This window comes from Ornithorhynchus anatinus, chromosome 1, assembly GCF_004115215.2.
Source record: "Ornithorhynchus anatinus isolate Pmale09 chromosome 1, mOrnAna1.pri.v4, whole genome shotgun sequence".
NCBI lineage: Eukaryota > Metazoa > Chordata > Mammalia > Monotremata > Ornithorhynchidae > Ornithorhynchus > Ornithorhynchus anatinus.
Genome location: NC_041728.1, coordinates 150,291,594 through 150,313,558, shown reverse-complemented (window position 1 = coordinate 150,313,558; position 21,965 = coordinate 150,291,594). Strand labels below are relative to the sequence as shown.

General features: G+C 39.8%; 1 protein-coding gene across 1 annotated transcript in view; it reads right to left on the bottom strand.

The window, feature by feature from the left end:
* EPHA4 (EPH receptor A4) overlaps positions 1 to 21,965 on the bottom strand; it is a 146,923-nt gene that overhangs the window by 39,636 nt on the left and 85,322 nt on the right. Inside the window, 1 exon segment of the mRNA XM_001506000.4 lies at positions 20,917 to 21,255. Within this exon segment, the coding sequence (XP_001506050.2) occupies positions 20,917 to 21,255 (339 nt within the window).

Genomic DNA, 21,965 nt, shown 5'->3' with positions numbered 1-21,965 from the left:
AATTCAGAAAAGGAAAGATAAATAAAATTGTCACAGAAAATGGAAAGAAAATTGAGTGTAAAATGTTTCAAACTCTCTTGACCATATCAGACATCTCCTCTGACGCGAGTGAAACAACAACCAGGAGACATCACAAAATCGAGAAAAAGAGTCTCCTAGGCTGAAGGGAGGCCATCAGGGAACATCTCACTGATTTATTGTTTGACAAGCTTGGCATCTCTGTTAGAGATGTCACCAGCTTCTCTTTCTTGTGCTCTTTTTTTTTTCCTCTCCCACCATTTCTCACTCCATCCCACAAAAACAAAATTTCAGAAAAGAGCTAAACAACAGAAAAATAAGGGAAGAATCAAATACATTTCATCTACACCTGAAATGCCCTCCAAATTTGCCATCTTTAGCAGTAACAATCAAACTACACCTGCCAAAATGTGAAAGTCACTGAATGAGGAAAACCTGTTGGCATCATTTGGAATTACTAAGGATCCTCTTTTCTGGGTGGCCCACCTTTGGTAAACTGCAAAGATTGGATTTCCTGAACAACATAATATAGTGAGGTGATCATTGACTGTGAAGAGCCATTTCCTAACAGGGTTTATTACACCGTCTTTCAGAATTCTTTAGCATATACTCTGTGAAAAGGGCTTTTTAGGTTTGAATGCCTAGTACTCGAAAAATGAAATGGAAGAGAGGAGGCTGGAGAGAGCATGCAGAAGGGGAATTACAAAATGAACCTTCTCTCAAAGATGGCTGGGGTCAGATCAGGGTAATTGACAAATTCCCTGGGAAAAAATTGCCTGTCTGCCCTCAGTGTGGCACTGATTAACTAAGCAGGTTTTTCTCTGGTTGGGTTATCGCTAATCTGCTGGGCATGTGGAAAATGAACCTGATTTCCATTTAGAAGTGTGAGTAGGAATGCTATTGCCATGGAAAGCAAAGGGAATAAATCCTCAACTAAGAAGCCCGCAGAAACTAACCATGAAATGTTACAATAAGATTCACTTCTCCCATAACACCTGCTTTTACTGATAACTTCAGATAGAAAACTGTTAGGGAGTTAAGAATACTCTGGCAAAGCATACCTTTCTGGATACAACATGATATGTCAAAAAAAGGTTTAATATGTGTGCAACATCAGTTGCCCTATTTAGTGTACCGCACAAGTTTTCTTTGAAGTGAGTTCCTTTAGGAACATGACCTCCGTAACTAATTCAATATTTATAAATATTTCAGTACTCTCAAAAGTCCATGTGCACAAATATCAGGTCAAAACCAAGCAGGGGTGCTGTGAGGAGAAGAGAATCGAAATCATTCATGTAGCTATAGGAATTCCTTTCCCGGAAGTGAAGAACAAACAGAAATTGAGAAAAAAGAGGGTCTAGAGTCCATAATGAAAAGAACCAAGATAGAAACCATGGTGGGAAGGATCAAAGGATCTGTGTTGAGGTTTGGGCAGGGAGAAAGAAATGATTTTCCCGATGTTACAGGGCCAGCAGGGCATAGATAAAATGGTAACAAAGAGGATGTTTCAAATCTTTGTAAATAATTAGATTTTAATATTTAAGTTTATTTCATAGCCTTCCATCTTCTCACCATATACTTTCTAGCTAGATTTTCAAGGCACGTACTGCAGTCGAATAACAATATTTTAATCTCAGGTCAGTCATTTGAAACAGTGGGTATGCAATGTGATTCAACGCAAATTCTAAAATTCCGACCTCCAATTTTCTTCTCAAAGACAGCCAAAACACAAGCCCCCATTTTGATTTGTTTCAGAGGGTGTCTCTCTCCCTCCTCAATTTAGCAAAGCCATCGGTTTATTTTGAGGAATATTTGTGGAAGCAGAGATACGTATTGATCATCTCCACAATCGGGCACTTCTAAGAGATTTCTCATCCTCCTTGAAATATGAATATTTCTAAGAATGTTTGAGACAAGAATGGGCAATTTGCTTAGTACAATCCCCTGCAGACAGTAGGGTCTCAATAAATACCACTGATTGATTGAACTCCTGAATGCATGCCAAAAGTCACCATGCCAGGCTATGGGGCCTTCCTATTCTCTTCCTGGAGGCCAAAATGTAGGCCTCCAAATCCTTTCTGGATCCTTCCCCATCCCTTGGCTCCATGTTTGCTTGCTCAGGGTGAGGCAGAGGGCCCAGGACTCAGAAGCAGTGATCCCAAAATGGGGAGAGTAGTGCCAGAAATGTTATCCATATATTCTGATGTGCTGAGATGTAAAGCACACCCCACCTCTGGAGGTAGGATCAGATAGTATACCAGATTTCTTCTTATCTGAGAGATAATCACTCTCCCCATCTTCAAAGCCTTATTAAAAGCACATCTTCTCCAGGAGGCCTTCCCTGACTGAGCCCTCATTTCCTCTTTTCCCACTCCCTTCTGCATTGTCAATGCACTTGGATTACCACCCTTTATCCACCTCACCCTTAGCCCCCAGTACTTTTTTTTGGCATTCGTTACGTGCTTACCACAGGCCAGACCCTGTACAAAGAAGCAGTGTGGCTTAGTGGAAAGAGCACAGGCTTGGGAGTCAGAGGATGTGCATTCTAATCCCAGCTCCACCATTTGTCTGCTGTGTGACCTTGGGCAAGCCACTTAACTTCTCTGTGCCTCAGTTACCTGATCTGTAAAATGGGAATAAAGACTGTGAGCCCCATGTGGGACAACCTGAGTACTTCATATCTACCCCAGGGCTTAGAACAATGCTTGGCACATAGTAAGCACTTAAGAAATACTATTATTTATCATTATTATTATTATTATTATTACTAAGCACTGGGTAGATAGAAGCTAACAGCTGGACACAGTCCATTTCCCAAATGTGCTCACAGTAGTAATCCCCATTTTACAGATGAGGAAACTGAGGCACAGAGAAATTTAGTGGCTTAACCAAGGTCACACAGCAGATGTGGTGGAGCCAGAATTAGAACTCATGACCTCCTGAATCCCAGGACCCATGTTCTATCCCACTAGGCTATGCTGCTTCTCATAATATAGATATCCATAATTTATTCACTTAGTTTAATGTCTGTCTCTCCCTCTAGACTGTAGCATGGCCTAGCAGATACAGCATAAGCCTAGGAGTTAGAAGGTCATGGGTTCTAATCCCAGCTCCACCACTTGTCTGCCGTGACCTTGGGTATCACTTCACTTCTCAGGGCCTCAGTTACCTCATCTATTAAATGATTGGAGACTGTGAGTCCCATGTCGGACAGGGACTTTGTCCAACCCGATTTGCTCATGTCCATCCCAGCCCTTAGACCAATGCCTAGCATTTAGTAAGTCCCTAACAAATACCATTATTACTATTAGTTTTCTTATTATTACTAATAATGACAATAAATACAATTGTTTGATTCACTTTGAGAAAGATCCTTAAATGTTATTATTACTACAGGGGAAACATGTAGAAGCAAACTATGATGAAGCAGAAATAGCAACCATAGCTCTTTAAGTTGGGTAAATTTTACAATCCAGATAATAGTGAATGAAACAAATCGGAAGATATTTCAGATTTTGTTTGGAGGTAGAAGACAGAATATGGAATCTATAAAATGTATATGCAGAAGCTTTGGGTAATGCCTATAATATATGCAAATATCTCGTTTTCCTTATTCACCCTCCCTACTTTATTCCCTATGCATTTGGATCTGTACCTCTTAAGCATTTGGCATTCACATCCCACTCCCACTCCCACAGCATTTATGTAAATAAACCTATACTCTCCAAATTCCCTATCTTCAATTTATTTTATTATCTGTCTCCCCCTCTAAACTGTAAGTTGGTTGGGGGCAGGGATCACCTCTAACAATTTTATTGTATTGTACTTTCCCAAACACTTAGTACAGAGCTCTGCACACAGTAAGTGCTCAATCAATACCATTGATTGATTGACGTATATACTGTGTGTATTGATAAGCAGAGATTATTGGGGGTTTAGTGGTTGCCTAACTGATATATCTCACAATAAAGCATTACAGACTCTCCTTTGGTATGAAATAAAAGTGGCTCTCTTTGATACAGTGGCACATTTAACTTTCTTTAGTTCAAAGCCCAGGATTTTCACCTGCATTAAAAACTGCATTCCCCACTGATGTGAATGCTGCAATTTTCTTTTATTCGCTTCCTCAATAACCCACCATTAACACCTACTGGTAGTTTTACTGCTGCAGTATGGCAACTTGTGGCCTTTGAACTGGGAAGTAAAGGTAAAGGGTGAAGAAGCAAAGGAAAAAGGAGAGAGAGAATGAGAACGGATGCAACTTCGCTCGGATTCTATAAAGCTATTTCTCAGGGCCAACTTGTGCTAAATTAAAACCTCTTTGAGGCATTTGAAAGAACAGCAGAAGTAGCCCAAATTAGGTGGTAGGGAGGAGAGGGGAGGAGGGAACAGGAAATAAACACATGGGATGAAAGGTCTCAGGCCTACAGGCAACCAGCAGTGAAAACAACCCTTTATGAAGACCTGAAACCAAAGCTCTTGGACGTCTGACACGCACAATGCTCACTGTTTCAGTGAAGATGCCTTTTTAACCACAAAGCGTTTACTTTCCACTCCCCAGGATTTGAATTTAAAAGATTCTGTGTTTATTCAAGAGGTCTTTGACTGATTGAAATATATACCTATAGTTTATACGTTATCTCCACTAAACCAAATAGCCTATTTAAATTTAATTACTTGAAGTTTAAGATTTTTTTTCTCCTGATTGAATTCTACTGCTCTTACTTTTTCTTTATCATTGACTGTGCATTTTAGAATGCTGTCAAGTATCCAATCTAAATGCTTGAGAATGCTAATAATATTCCAGTGATTAAAGGTTTTACCTCTGCAGGAGATTGAAGGAGTTGGTTCTATATTAATTGTATTTTTTCTTCCTAAATAGAGGCAGGGATTCTTAACCATTTGCTCAATATTGCCCAAGGAGCCTAATCCAAAATTTTGGTTTCTGTGGTCTTCAATCTGCTGAGTGTTTGATTTACCCTTGCAAGAATAGAAAAGCGATCTTAGGTTAAGGGAAAACCCACATAACTAGACAGTGGAAGAAATAGGATTCAAAGTTAGATCTCAATCTGCATCTCAGCAGATAACTACTCCAAAAATCAGAAGGGAAATATTATTTTCATTTTAAAGTTAAGATCTTGTACACTGAACTATAACTAGAGGAAATGGTGAAAATCAAAAATACACATGCTTTTTTTTTCTTTTATTCTGAAATCCAAAGCTAATTTATGCAACCATTTAGGAAATTCTGAATGAAAGGAAACACATTTATATTAAACTCTCAAAAAGACCGATTAACAATGAGTAAAATTACTGAGACATTAAGAAGCAGCATTGACTTTGTGGATAAAGCGTGGGCCTGGAAGCCAGAATGACCTGGGTTCAAATCCTAGCTCCAGCACTTGTCTGCTGTGTGACCTTGAGCGAGTCATGAAAATGATCTCATCTGTAAAACAGGGATTAAGACAGTGAGCCCCATGTGGGACAGGGCTAATTGGTTTGTGTTTACCCCAGAACTTAATACAGTGTCTGGCACACAGTAAGCACTTAACAAATACCACAAAAAATGGTTCTCAGAGTCTCTTAGTTTTCAGTTTAGTCAGAGGAAACTTGAGGGAAGAATGGTTGGCTTTAAAGAGCTGCTTGAACATAAAGAAGACATAGATAGGGTGGAGCATTATATACAAAAGGTGTGACAAGAGAAGCCTGGAGGCAAGAGGATGATAACCAAATGAAGGAAGCATTGAACAAAATTATAGAAGAGTGAAGGGAGTAAAATGGGGAGTGGGAGGAACTAAGGGAATTAAGATAACCAGCTGAGCAAGTGAGGACTCCATACTTGATTCCTGGAATAAGGGAGTGCAGTGGTATGGAAAAGTCAATGACACAGATGGAGGAAACAATTTTGGCAGTAGTAATAAGAATCAATAGGATGGTGTTGGATATGTTAAGTTCAGGGAAGAGAAGTCCACACAAGAGATGATCGTTAGATTTTAGATGCTCCCCTCTAGCAAGGCAAATAACATGATAGAATGATGAAGAAAATTCTATTCCAGAGCATTTAAAGAGGACCTATGTGTTACCTTTCCTTTGTGACTTTTGTTTGTATGGCATTTGTTAAGCATTTACTTTATCATTCATTCAATAGTATTTATTGAGTGCTTACTATGCAGACCACTGTACTAAGCGCTTGGAATGTACAATTCAGCAACAGATAAAGACAATCCCTGCCCAATGACGGGCTCATTAGGCACTGTACTATATGCTGGGGTAGATACAAGTTAATCAGTTTGGACAGCATCCATGTTCCACATGGGGCTCACAGCTTTAATCTCCATTTTACAGATGAGGTAAGAGGCACAGAGAAGTTACGTGACTTGTCCAAGGTCACACAGCAGACAAGTGCAGGAGCTGGGATTAGAACCCAGGTTTTCTGACTCTCAGGCCCATGCTCCTTCCACTAGGTCATTCTAATTCTATTTACTGTTGAAGATTGCTGACTGTCTCGACTTGTTGAATATTTGACGAGGTTTACCCATGGAAGTCCAGTAAATTTTGTGTCACTTGTTTGATATAAAATAATGATCTCACAGCTCTGCAAATCTGAACCTCACCGCCTGTAGTAAAGACGCTACCAACCAGTGGTATTTATCGAGTGCTTACTGTATGCAGAACACTGTGCTAAACTCTTGGGAGAGTACACTATAACAGAGTTGGTAGGCATGTTCCCTGCCCACAAGGAGTTTAGAGTCTAGAGGGGGAGATCATGCTTTAGAATACAATGCCAAACAATACTTCCATCATCAGCGTAGCTATTGGGATGGCTTGGGCAATTAGCCGTATAATTATAATTGTATCATGCTACGTTATTATTATATGGCTAGAAACCAAACTGTGGAGGAAGTGGGTAGAAGGACTCATCCTGGCATTATTTAGGCATTACAACTCAGGCAGGCTCTCTGTTTAGTCTGAGTGCCTGCTTGTTTTCTTAGTACTTGCTTGCTAAGAAGTCCTATTGGCATGTTCTGACAAGGATAACCTACTACTTGCCAACAGAAACATGGCAGGATTTTGTATGTGTATTTCCTGAAAGTATGAATGCCAATTCAAAGCAAACAGGAAAACAAGGCTTTCAGCTGGAAATGAATTCATATAAATGTGAGTAATATAAATGCTATATTAGAAAAACAAAGCCAAAAAATGCCTTAGATGCCTTGGCTATAGTCATTAATCAAGGTTAGTTGGATTGGAGAGTCCAAACTTTTTGAGAAGTTCCTCTTTCTAAACAAATGGTCAGAGCTGCAATTAATGAATGACTTTTGCATTCTCTCATCTTAGGGTGGAGCAGTAGGGACGGGAAGTCAGAGAGGTGGAGTAGGAAGAGTTGAGTCCTAAAAAAATATGGAACTCAAACAGTTTGAGAAAGGTACAGATGAATAGGCCCAACTAGACAGGGCAAAGGAATATTATCTATTGTGCATCAGGCTTCAAATCTTCCAGCAGATAAACTCTTTGCAAGGCTTCTAGGAGTCCAACTCCAGATAAATAAAAGCTGTGCTTCAGAGCTCTGGCTCTCTTTGTTACCAGGACAGTGCGTTAATGACCTAATGGATCAGTAACTAGGAACACAATGGTATAGTGTGTCTAAATAGGTCCCCAATTAAAGATGTATTAATCAGGAAGATTCTAACATCCTGACTAATCCCAAAACACAGTAAATCTCTCCCTTTGCCTTTTACTTTCTACACTGAGAATTTTGGCATTGACAAGCAGAAATGCCAAAAGCCTGCTTCGAAAACCACCTTTTTATCCTTTACCAAATGCCTGAAGATTGCGACCTCTGTAATTCTCTTCAGGCAGAGAGGAAAGACATTGATCATTTTGTTATAATAAACAGATCTGGTGAGTTGATGTCATCTTGACTTCTAATGTGTTAAGTAAGGCTAACTTAGGAATAAGTTCATGCTTTCTGGGTTGCTAAATAAATCATGCTGTATCAGACTTCAGAGCACACAAGGAAGATAAATAATATAAGAATAAACATTTTGTATTCACACAAAGCTAGGTTCAGACTCCTTCCAGTACCTGTGATTTTGAAACTGGAATTCAGTACTTGAATCCTAAAGCCATCTATTTTATTTGTTCAATATTAGATGGAGAAACTAGAATAGTAGTTTAAATATAGTAAGGAGAATGATGTTGAGCTGATGAATAAGTCATCGAATCACCAGATTACAAAAATCAAAAACCCTGACTAGCATCAGCTTTAAGACATTCAATCAACTTTTCCTTTGCAATCTAACCTCATTGTATTGTACTCTCCCAAGAGCTTAGTATATTGCTATGCACATAGTAAGCACTTAATAAAGATCATTGATTGTCCTCCTATTACAACTCAACCCACACTCTTACTCACTGTGCCTCAATCTCATCTGTCTTGCCACTGACCCATAACGAGTGCTTAGGAATCAGAGGTAGTGGGTTCTACTCCCTCCTCCGCCACTTGTCAGCTGTGTGACTTTGGGCAAGTCATTTAACTTCTCTGTGCCTCAGTTACCTCATCTGTAAAATGGGGATTAAGACTGTGAGCCCCACATGGGACAACCTGATCACCTTGTATCTAAACCAGTGCTTAGAAGAGTGCTTGGCACATAGTAAGCACTCAACAAAACACATCATTATTACTACACTGCCTGGTGCATAATAAATGCTTAACAAATACCATACTTCTCTGGCCTGGAAAGCTCTCTCCCTTTACATCTGACAGACCACCAATCTTCCCAACAATAAAGTCCTACTAAAATCACATTTCTTCCAAGAGGCCTTTCCTGACTAAGCCCTCCCTTCTCCTAAACCCACTCCCTTCTCTGTTGCCTATGCACTTGGGTCTGTACTCCTTAAGAATGGCTACTCACCTCACCATCATCCCACAGCACTTATGCACATATCCTTAATTTCCATTGCCTCACCTATCAATCAATCAATCAATCATATTTAATGAGTCCTTACTGTGTGCAAAGCTTATATTAAGTGCTTAGAAGAGTACAATATAACAGAGTTGGTAGACACATTCTTTGCTGACAAAGAACCCTTTCGGTAATATATTTTAATGTCTGACTCCTTAACTAGATTGTAAGATCTTTGAGGGTAGGGATAGCACCTACCAACTACAATGGACTCTCCCAAGCACTAAATACAGTGCTCTGCACACAGTAAATGCTCAATAAATATCATTGATTGATTGACTGATTGACTGAAATGGACTTGATATGACTTTTACTCCCTGCAATTAGTTCTTGCCAAATTCAGGCGTTCTGCCAAGGCAGAACAAGAATAAGAACTCACTTTTCTGACTCCTTAAATTTGGAGGAATGCTTAGCATAAGCACGAGATTAATGCCACTTCCAAAATTTTCATTACTCCTTCTATGAAGGGAACCTAAATACATTTTGGATAGGATCAAAGCTATCTTTTTCTTACAAATTTCCATGTCCATGAGGCTCCATACCTTTTCACTCAATCAGTGTCACTTGTAATATGAACACCTGTCAAATGAGACATGGACTAAGACCAACTCTATTTACATAAACCATCAAGCAGCTGTCAAATGGTAAACACTTGGGCCACATTAATTTAGTCTATATTTAAGTGAGAAGTTAAAGATATACCGTTTAGAATCCTATCACTAGCATGTGCCATCTAATTTTTTATCTCTTTTATCCTTTTTTATCTTCACTCAATAGTAGTGGTACTGGTTGTACTATTTACTAAGTTTCTACTGCACTAAAAAAGGTTTACTATTTTTCTTTATGGACATCTTAAAAGGTCAATTAGTGCACAGAAAATCAAAACGCATGCTAACAAAAGCATGGCTAGCAAGAATCTCAGGGCTCAGCAATTCTTTGCATATTTTTTTTTTTCCTCAACTTTATTTAGTTTTGAATTCACCTCATTGTTCCTTGATCCAGTTGAAATGCATTACATATCACGGGTCAAAACATATGCCATGAAAATAATTTATGAAGACGAGATAATGTTGCTGTAAACCACATACTTAAAAGGTAACAGTATCTCTGTGGCAGTTGAGTTAAAAGCCATGAAAATGGTTGAAAACTTGAATGTAATTTATGGGAAAAGACTTGGAGTCTGGAGACCTGTAACATTAGAATTAAACCCCAATTGTGGGGTGTCAGTTGGAGATTGTCACAGGCACGTGACTTTAAACTCCCATGAACATTAGAAGGCTAAACTATGTGAACTATTTAATTTTGGGCCAAATAGATCATTTTCAATTGATTCTGGGTCTAGGAAACAAAGATCATTTTTGTACCATAAAGACCAAAGAATGACAGCATCTTCAAAATTTGTAGGGATTTTCTCTTAATTGGGTTTTTCCTGGTGCTTTATTATTGCCATCGGTGTTTTACAGTGTATGCCCTGATGAGCACTGCCTCTCTCCCTGAGAGACAATCTTGAAAGATCAAAATAGAAATCCCAGAAAATCTTTGTGCCAATGTTGCCCCTATATGAATTTACCTAAAACTCTATTAGAGGTTGTATAAGTTTGTATGTCATAACTTCTATGTTTGTAGATCATGTGTCGACTCTGCATTCCCGAAAACCTTTCTCTCTGTCTCATGCCACCCTCATTATTTCTTCAGGTCCTGTCTGAACATCACTATAGATGTTCTCACAGGCATGAAATGAAGACAAGATATGGAAAATTTGCTGGAACCATAAGACTGTAATAACCATACACTCCACTTTGAACTTTAAAAACAAGAAAGATAGACTTAAAAGCATGAAAAATTTTTGGAAAAACCCCACGGGTTCCAAAAAGTCCTTAAACATCCATGATGTCTTGCAAGATCCCTACCACAGATTTGTTTGGGGCTATTGTTTCTATAATGGTAGGAAAGTCCTTGATTATTCTAGGAATAGAAGTTATAATAGGTTCAAGAAAGTGCTGGAAATACTCATGAAGAACAGTTCCAAAATAACTCATTTGAGAGAAAATTTAGGGATGACAGAGAGTACATCCCAAATCACTAGATGAGATGTCAAGGAAGGCATCTATCACATTGTTAGACAAAGAATCACTCACTGTCCTTGTTAAAGCAGAATATTTGGCTGGATAGACCCAGTGCGATCTGATAGGCGCAGCCTGGATCAGGTCAGGAGATCTGGGTTCTAGTTTCCATTCTGACACTAGCCAATTGGGTGACCTCAGGGCTAGTCATTAAACCTCTCGGTGCCTCAACTTTAAAGTGGGGGGTAATCAAACACCAAGGTGATTTTGTTGAGAAAAAAAAATTAATTGATGTGACAGTGCTTTGAAAAAAATAAAACAGACTAGACAAACTTAACGGATCATTACTATTATCATAGACATCATCATGATCTTTACAGACCACTGCTTAGGTTCTTTACACTTGAATAAATATTCTGATACTTGCACTTTTGAAGCCCTTACCTTTGACTTACTTATGCCTGAACAGCAAGCCTCAATAAACCAGCAGTTTAGTGGTATGCTTCTCTATTTTCCCCATGCATACGCATTATGCTCAAAATAGATTTAAAGGATGCAATATTTAATCTAGACAAATGCAATCTTCCCAGAGAGCTAACAAACTAGTATGTCATGGGAGCATACTCCTCTGCTTTTTATGAGTGTTCAAGTGAATAATATTATAATAATGTATATGCACATTAGATAATGAAATCTTCTCTTGTGAAGGTATAGCAATATTTTTAGCCCTCACAATCATCACTATCTTTGTAAAGCTACAGAGGTTAAAATACAAATGCAGATAAGTTTTAAAAGAAATTCAGTGACTGCCCTACAGCCTTTGGTAAGAGGGCCTTTTTCTTTGAAATACTGAAGCATGGTTATACCTTAAACTGCATCACAGTATCATATTCCACATATAAGAGTTGCTCCTTGGCAATGTCTTGATGAAGGAAAACAAAGATGAAATAGACAAGACTTTTCTAGTCTCATTAACTTTCTATAAAATCTTTGAAAAAAAATTTTGGACCGGCCTCATCATTTTTAGTTACTATCAAGATGAAAAATATTGTTCCATAGGAATCCATTATAAAGTTACTTTGTGGTTAATCCAGTGATTAAGTCAGACTTTTGGAAGGTGGTTTTGAAATATAATAATGGTATTAGCTTAGGTGAATCAAAGGTGACTTGGTGAAATCCTTCAAATGAATACTGGCCGTGTGGAAGATGCCTCCTTAGGATGAAGAAGCTTACACTGCAGAACTACCAAACAATTGCAACACAGTGGCCAAGCCTCTATGGGACAAAACCAACATTCATTTCAATAGGAAATATTCAGTCTCCCTATTCCATTATGGCTTTTGTAATTCACTGGGCACAACGGTGAATGACTGGCTAGCCCTTTTTCTTGCAACTCAGTAGGGTACAGTTGAAACATTATTATTGAGGTTGGCATCACAGAAATGTATTTTTTCTTTATGACGACGTGACTACCCTGAGGCTCTGTAGGGTGGCATGTGGGAGAAGGTCAAGAACTGAGGGAAACACTCTGGGCATGTCACTCCCCTCCTTAAAAACCTCCAGTGGTTGCCTATCAACCTCCACACAAAACAAAAACTTCTCACTCTGGGCTTCAAGGCTCTCCATCACCTTGCCCCCTCCTACCTCACTTCCCTTCTCTCTTTCTACTGCCCACCCCGCATGCTCCGCTCCTCTGCCCTTCACTTCCTCACCGTCCCCCATTCACGCCTATCCCGCTGTCGACCTCTGGCCCACGTCCTACTGCTGTCCTGGAATGCCCTCCCTCCTCACCTCCTCCAAACTAACTCTCTTCCCCTCTTCAAGTCCCTACTGAGAGCTCACCTCCTCCAAGAGGCCTTCCCAGACTGAGCTACCCCCTTTTCCTTCTGCTCCCTTTCTGCTCCCCCTCTGCCCTCTGCTCCCTCTCCCTTCCCTCCTTTCCTCCTTCCCCCCTCCCGCCCTTCATCTCTCCTCTGCTAAGCCCCTTTTCCCTCTGCTCCTCCCCCTCTCCCTTCCTCTCCCCTCAGCACTGTGCTCATTTGTATATATTTTTATTACCCTATTTATCTTGTTAATGAGGTGTACATTCCCTTGATTCTATTTATCGTGATTAAGTTGTCTTGTTTTTGTCTGTCTCTCCCAATTAGACTGTAAGCCCATCATTGGGCAGGGATTGTCTCTGTCTTGTGCCAAACTGTACATTCCAAGTGCTTAGTACAGTGCTCTGCACAAAGTAAGCACTCAATAAAGACGAATGAATGAATGAATGAATGAATGAATGAATGAATGAATGAATGAATGAATGAAGAGTCTGTAATTCAGTCAGTCTGTCAGTCGGGCAGACAGGGTTTTCATCAATGTTCCTGAGGCAGGCTATGGTGGGACTAGTTTGGCCTAGCTCCGTGTCTTCATTGGACAATCCTTCCTAAAGTCAGCTTCAATCTTAAAAGTTAGGTCCTCCCTAAAGTTACTTTGGATCTTATGATTTAAGCTCTCCCCCCGACATCCTAGACAAAAAGGAAATTTTCCAATGGAAGATTCTTTAGAAAAGACTTTGCCCCATGTAAACTCAGCTTTCGAGTGGAACAATTCCCACATAGGACCAAATGTGAAGTGACATTTCCTAATGCAAGAGGCACTGTTCATTAGAGAGGCAACCAAACAACATTTAAAGGTTTTCAAGTAACAGGTTTTGGATTATGAATTTCAATTTAGCATATTCAAAGGAGAAGAAATAGTAAAGAACTGAATTTGTTTCAAGCAGCTATTTGAGAAATTGTTGGTTTTGTCCATTTACATTCACAGTTTTAAAAATGTAAATGGACAAAGCCAGCAATCTCTCAAATAGCTGGTTAAAACAATCCTAACCACAAGTACCTGAACTGAACAGATCTTTCCCTACCACAGAAACAATTGCAAATAGTTTAAATCGCTAATTGCGATACAATCCAGAAACTTTGGGATGTAGAAGCTGGCTGTATTTACTCGTGCTACATTGCTTGGCATTTTAATTAGTTGCTGTGTGGATTTAAGACCTCTGAATGCACAACCAGGGTCAGTTGTGGAGTAATGCCTTTGTCTTTTCAGAGTGTAAAAAAATCCAGTTTGAAGACACCAGTGGGGGGTTAATGGAAGCTTTGATAAAGTTCCTCTGAAATTTTTATTGATGCTCAACTGCAGACTGGACTCCGGTATCTTTCTGACTCCTTTCTGGCTATAGCAATTAAGAAAGTCAATTAGGGCAACATCTAAAAATGTAGAAGCCTGTTGGAAACATGTGGGAGTCATAAACGAGTGTCTTGTGTTCTTTTCTGTTCCTGGCTAAACATTTATTATTCTGAGAAATTGATGGCTCCTCCACAGGGTGTACAAGCTGGTAGTGTGTAATATCACAAGTGTACTGCCAAGAAATGAAAAAATCAGATCCTCACTTATCCCTGTGTTAAGTGAAAGCCGGAGAATTAATTTTCCTTCTAATATATGCATATGTAAAAATCTTGATGAGTTCAATCAGTGGGGTGAGGGAAGGAAGGACAGGGAGATGAAGGGGAAGAAAGAACATAATTTTAGGTAAGCACTACTTAATGTTCATTTCACATAGCAAAACATTATCATTTCTTAAAAATAGATTTTAATGTAATGACAATTTGGTTCTATACATGTAATAGTTCTCTAAGCTTATTTATTGAACCCTGGGACTGGTAATTTATTAAGGTTCTTTGCAAAACTTCTATCTTCTTCCAGGGCTTGAATCAACTGCCAAGAGTGCCATTTGGGAAGATACTACTTCTACTAACAATTATAATAATAATACCTGGGTGTTTGCTTAGCTCTAATTACATGACAAGCACTGTACTAAGCATTGGAGTAAATAGAAGATAATCAGGTCCCACATGGGGCTGAAATCCTAAATAAGATGGAGCACAGGTATTGAATCCCTATTTTGCAGACAAGGAATTGAAGCAAAGAGAAGCTAAGTGACTTGCCCAAGGTCATGCAACAGGCAAATGGCAGTCAGGATTAGAAACCAGCTCCTTCTGTCTCCCAAGACGTTGCTTAGCCAACTAAGCCATGTTACGTCTTGATGAGCAGTGCATGTGTATGCCTCAACAGTTATATTCAATTTGATTTTCATTATCTTCACCCTTACCTTCCACTTTCCTAATGTAATTAAGAAGGAGAATTGTAATGATAATTTACAGACACTAAAACCTGTAAAATGGGGATTGGAACTGTGAGCCCCAAGTGGAGCAGGGACTGTGTCCAACCCAATTTACTTGTACCCACCCCAGTGCTTAGTACAATGTCTGGCACATAGTAAGTGCTTAACAAATACCATAATTATTTCTTATTATTATTATTAATGCTGTCAATATAGTCTAGTCTTTAGAAATCAAACCCAACAGAAAGTTGTACTCCAATATGATACAGAAAATGTGTGATTTTTAAAACGAAGATGTCAAGAATTTATTTTAAAACATTAAGGAAATCATTATAACTAAAACTATAGCAATACCTAATATTTCATATTACTGTAAACCTACATAGCCCAGCAATTATAAGACATAAACATGTTTGAAATTCAAAGTATTTTATGTAACCAGTGTTTGTCTTCTTAGACCTGCAGGATTTTAATAATAACTTCCTTAAATTCCATATGGCAATTGTAAGATTAACTTGAAAGGAAATCAACCACTTAAATATATGTAACATTTGCCTACCCTGAAGCGTATTACACTGATCCTTCTAATTTTCCTTGATAAGGAACTTGGGCCCTCCTCTCTCACTGTGAGTTTACTCTTAATTTTGAACAGCTTCCCAGCATTATTCTCTGTGAAAACTCAATACGAGTCCGAGAGTTTAGCTGTTCAAACCTTCTGGCATTATTACTTGCTGAATTAACACACACACACATACACACTCACACACACAAACACCCTCCCCCACATGCCCCCAACTCAGTTTTATGGAAGTGATTCTTGCCAGATGGATCCTGGATAATGTTTTTATGGATTCTTTTATTTTGAGAGGCTTATTAGATTTTCTTCTCCTAAGCCCTCATATCCAAATCAAGCTAACATGTTGCCTTAGGATCATAAAATACATACAGCCTTAAAGTCTTCAGAAAGAACAAATGCAATATTAATTTCAGCGGAAAGGAAAAAAAAAATCTTCTCAGTTTCTGAAGCTGAGGGTGTCTGCCCTTAACACAAATTCTATATGCTTCTCTTCAGCTATGCACATCATATTGATTTGACAGGATGGAACATCACGAGATTTACTCTTTCTCACAACCCCAACTCGCAGCATCACTTAGAACCCATAGGTCCATTCTGCAAACATCTTTTCATTCTCCTGAACCAAGCAGAAACTCTTTACCACTAACTTCAAAGTTCTACACTAACTATCTCCAACTTACATACATTAGATTGTAAACTTGGAGGCAAGGAGCCTGTATCTGGCTTCTACTGCACTCTTCTAGTGCTTAGTACAGTCCATATTCCAATAGGCACTGAGGAAATGGTAATGATTTCACATCAGCCCTCTTCACTATCTGGTCTCTTTGATTCTTCTATATGCACTTTATAAACTGAACCTCAACTTTCCCACTTCTGATCCTCACTCCCACTGTTCCTCCAGCCCGGAACTCTTCTCCTTCCCAATGCTACCAGACCACAGCTCTTTCCATTTTCAGAGTCCTCCAAGCACTCAGGGCAGGGCTCTGCACACGGTAAGCGTTTAATAAATATGATTGAATGGAAATCCCACTTCCTCCCGGAAATTTCCCCAGTTAATTCTCAACATCTAGGTTGCATCAACATGATGCCCACTCTTAACACTTTGGTAATTTGTTCCTATCTTGTGCACCTGCATATATATGAATAATACTTTCATTCATTGATTTACTTGTATATTTACCTTACATACAGTCAAATGATCAGTTATTTCAGTCTGAGTTTGTTGTAGTGTTTTCTGTTCAATCTTTGTTATTCCTCCTGCTTGTACTATCTGTACAACATTTTTGTTTGTCTTCTCCACTAAACTGTAAGCTCTCTGAGGGCAAGGGCACACGTGTCATGCTACTATTGGATTCACCCAGGGGCTGAGTAATGTGACCAATCAATCAATCATATTTATTTAGTGCTTACTATGTGGAGAGCATTATGCACAGCGATTGGAGACATGTTCCCTGCCCATAACAAGCCTACAGTCTAAAGGATATCGACCAGCACTCAGTAGTCACTGAAGAAATATAAGGGTACGCTCCTGGGGTAACACTGGACCCCCGCCTTCAAACCTTATTGAAGGCACATCTCCTCCAAGAGGCTTTCCCTGACTAAGCTCCCTTTCCCTTTCTCCCACTCCCTTCTGCGTGGCCTTGACTTGCTTCCTTTATTCATCCCCGCTCGCAGCCCCACAGCGCTTCTGCACATAGCTGTAATTTATTTATATTAATGTCTGCCTTCCCCCCTCCCCAACTGTAAGCTCACTGAGGGCAGGGAATGCCTCTCTTCATTGCTGTATTGTACTTTGTCAAGTACTTAGTACTGTGCTATGCACACAGTACATGCTCAATAAATATGATCGAATGAATGAAATGAACTAGATAGAACCCTTGGTCTGCAGGAGGGTGCTTGGACCTCCTAACCCCGAGGAACCCTGCTGAGCTCAAATGGAGCTAGTTCCCAAGGTCCACTTTCCCCAACAGCATCTGCCTTCACCTGACCTTTTAGGCAACAGTGTGTTGGCCTGGACATTACATAATTTCCTCCCTTTCTCTTTTCACTCAATATAAGTAAAATTAATCAAGTTCAAATCTATGGAATTAATAGTACTTTAGAAAATCGCTTTAAAGATAAATTAACATGTAATTCAAAGCTCACTTCTGGGTCAATTGCTTTAGATAGCTGAAATTAAATACCTATAAAAAGAGCCCCAGTATGTCTGCTCCCTGTTGATGAAGGAAAACAAGCCATCTGAAATAGACATGACCAAGTAAATTTAATTCTTATTCAGTTCCATATTCAAATTTTCACATTATCAGCCTAGTTCCACTGCCACTCCTCCCTAAAGCTCCCTGTGTTTGTGTCTTCAGAAAAACCTGTGCATATGCTGGAGTGCCTGATAGCCATCCAATTTTCCTCTATACAAATATAACGTATCATGGCCGAACGAACTGGCATAAAGAATCAAGACTAAAGGTTTAAATATTTAAGAAACTTAAATTTAGGATTATTTATTGTATAAAAAATTAAGCAGGGAAAAAGCAAACCTACATCCAGCCCAAACATAACAGAAATAGACTGCCTTGAGATCAATCATATTTGAAAGAGTCAGACTGGCAAAAAGATTAGAAATCAAGAAGAAAGTAACCAGTTTGATCCTGCTGTCCAAGGAAAGTTCAACAAACCCACACAAACAAAGGTATATTATTTCAAACATAGACACGAATATGCTATTTATAATATGTTCAGATACCTAAGCAAAGCCTTTCAAAGGCCCAAAGAATTCCAATGAAATTATTTCAAAAGCTACAGTGTTGGGGTAGAAGAAAATGACACTCTTCAGTGACTTGAAAAAGAAAGTGAATTGAATGCCCAGTAAAAACATTCTGGGGAAAACATAGAAATAGTACTACTATTATTATTGATAGGGGGCTTCGTTCTTCTCCTGAGTGTGAGGAGAAGGGGGAGAATGCATAAATTTGTAGAATGGGGAGGTTTCATACTTAGCAGAAAATCTAAGCAAACTTGTTTGCTCACTCCACCAGACTGAGCACTGTTAATGGACAATGAGGTCCCTGCTCTGTTCTAATGATATCTGCTACCATATGGGCACAGGGAAAGACCTCTGCTATGAGGCAGGGGCAGTTGTTTCTCACCCCTGGGTACCTCAAGCACTTAGTTTCTTTGCACCACTAGTAGTTGGAGGGGTTCATTTGGGACACTTAGTAGAGCTCTTAGTACAGTGGTCTGCACAGAGAAAGTGCTCGATACATATCACTGATTGGTTGATTGGGTCTCGTTCTACCAGCCTTCCAGGCTTGGGCTGAACTAAGAAATCTTGCAAGGACCCATATGGAGATCTAACCGGACTCCCACATGACTACAGCACAAAAAGGAAGATTCTGGAACTGTGTAGGGGAACTGCTTAAGAGTGCCCATTTCAGCCTCCTGAAAGGCACCATCCTGAGGACCAGAACAGGATCTCCAAGATCACTCATACAAAAGATGCCACATAGGACTGGGCCTATAGCGAGGCAAAAACACTCTCTATTGAAATAGGGCCATGGGCCTCTCCTGCCGGATTTGCAATTAAAGCAGGTATATGCCAGCAGGCACCTACTTCATTGTCCTTTCCAGCATTCAATGGTCGTGCTATTCCCACTGGCAGAAAACTCCCAGTAGGCATCCTTGATTAATGTAAAATCAGGAGCAGCATGGTCTAAAAGAAAGAACATGGGTCTGAGAGTCAGAACACCTGAGATCTAATCCCGGCTTTGCCAGTTGCTGGCTCTGCGACCTTGGACAAGTCACTTAACTTCTCTATGCCTGTTTCCTCCTCTGTATTATGGGGTTTCAATGCCTACTTACACTGTGAGCTCCATTTGGGACAAGGACTGTGTCTAACCTGATTGGCTTGTATCAAATGCAGTACTTCAAAAAGTAATCAGAGAAGCAGTTTGGCTTAGTGGATAGACTATGGGCTTGGGAGTCAGAAGGACTTGGGTTCTAATCCCAGCTCGGCCATTTGTCTGCTGTGTAACCTTGGGCAAGTCACTCAACTTCTCTGTCCCTCAGTTCCCTCATCTGTACAATGGGGATTAAGACTGTGAGCCCTGTGTATGGCAGGGACTGGGTCCAGCCCAATTTATCTTGTCTCTACCCCAGAGCTTTAGACAGTGCCCGGCACATAGTAAGTGCTAAACAAATATTATTATTATTCATTAATTTATTCATTCAATCTTATTTATTTAGCTCTTAACTGTGTACAGAGCACTGTACTAAGCACTTGGAAAGTACAATTCAGCAATAAAGAGAGACAATCCCTGCCCACAACAGACTTACAGTCTAGAAGGAGGGAGACGGACACCAAAGCAAGTAAACAGGCATCAATAGCATCAATATAAATAAATGGAATTATAGATATATACACATAAAAACAAGTAAACAGGCATTAATATAAATAGAATTATAAATATGTACATACACACACACAAGTGCTGTGGGGTGGGGGGTGTACAGCAAAGGGAGCCAGTTGGCGTGATGGGGAGGTGAGGGGTAGCTGAGAAAAATGAGGGCTTAGTCTGGGAAGGCCTCCAAGAAGAGGTGAGCCTGCAAAAGGGCTTTGAAGTGGGGAAGTATGATTGGCAGATTTGAGGAGGGAGGGCATTCCAAGCCAGAGGAAGGATGACGGCCAGGGGTCAGCAGTGGGAGAAGTGAGAATGAGGCACAGTAAGAAGGTTAGCACCAGAGAAGCAGAGGATGTAGAAGGAGAGAGGGAGGGGACAGGGAGGGCACTGGTTTTGGAGAATCAGCCTGCCTCCACACACATCAGACAAGGTGCGGGGAGATGGAGCTCCCCTGGCAATCAATCATTCTACTAAGTGATTAACAAATACTAAAATAACAAAATCAGCAAACAGTGATGCTGAACGGTCCAAAAAATGACTGTTTGGTTGCTTTCCCTCTTGCCATTTTGATCACCAGAAGAAACATGAATTATCTCTGCATTCTTTACTATCATATGCATCCTTTACTCCACCAGAAAATCCCACAGCTTTTAACATCATGCAATAATTCAAAAGTCATGGTTACCTCTGCCCGATCAATACCAATCCCTTTTCAAAAGTTGATAGAGATTCCTACCTGCTTGATTGGTCGTAACTGTGACAGAGACTGATTGGTCATGGCTGGGGTTGTGTTTGGATACTCCGTTCACGGCCCAGATTTCAAAGGTGTAGTTCGTGTGTGCCAAGAGGTCAGTGATAGAGACTTTGGTGCTCTTCAGACCATTCTGTTGGGGGGTGTAGTGTACTCCACTCCCACAGGACCGACATCGGCTGAGATCACCGGTGCCACATTTCTTGCATACCACATTATAGGAAATATCCTGTCGACCACCCGTGTTCTGAGGGCTGCTCCACTCCAAATTCACCGATGTCTCATTGACTTTGGAAATCAGGTTCAGGGGAGCCGAGGGAGGACCTGAGGAAAAAAAAAAGTAATGGGATCACAAACTGTAATAATAATAATAATAATAATAATGATGGTGGTATTTGTTAAGCGCTTATTATGTGCCAAGCCAAGCACTGTTCTAATTGTAAAGATCCTTTACAAATATTAAGGACATCTGAACAAAGCATTCATTGCTCGTCCACTCCAATGGTCAATCGGACCCAATGCTTTGCCTCTGACAGTGTCACCAGGATCATTCTTGACAACTACTATTTTAAGATATACAATCTTACAACCCCTATATTTTCCCTTTGCATTTATATCTATCCTTTTACTAACCCACTATAGATATCTCATCCACAAAAGTATCCAAACCTTCACCTTCAAACTTCAGTGGATCTATATTTGTGGGATTTAGTGGCCAATTCCATTTTTGCCTCGTCCACACCCATCATGATTTGGTAGACTTCCTTCTTGTTTCCTCTTAGTCCTAACCTTTCAAGCTGAAGAGAAACCTTTCTATTTATCCTCATATGAAAGCTTTTGTCTTCCCTCTGTTCTCTCTCCAGATTTATATTTAAGGACTTACACCGTGAATAATGATTGTTGCTAGAAATAAAATGGGTTTATTTAAGAAAAGGAGAAAGAAATCACATATTTTGGGCTCGAAATCAAGGCTTCTTCCTGTGAATAAACTCGTGTTACCTGCATTTATGATTCATGAGACAAACATGCATAGT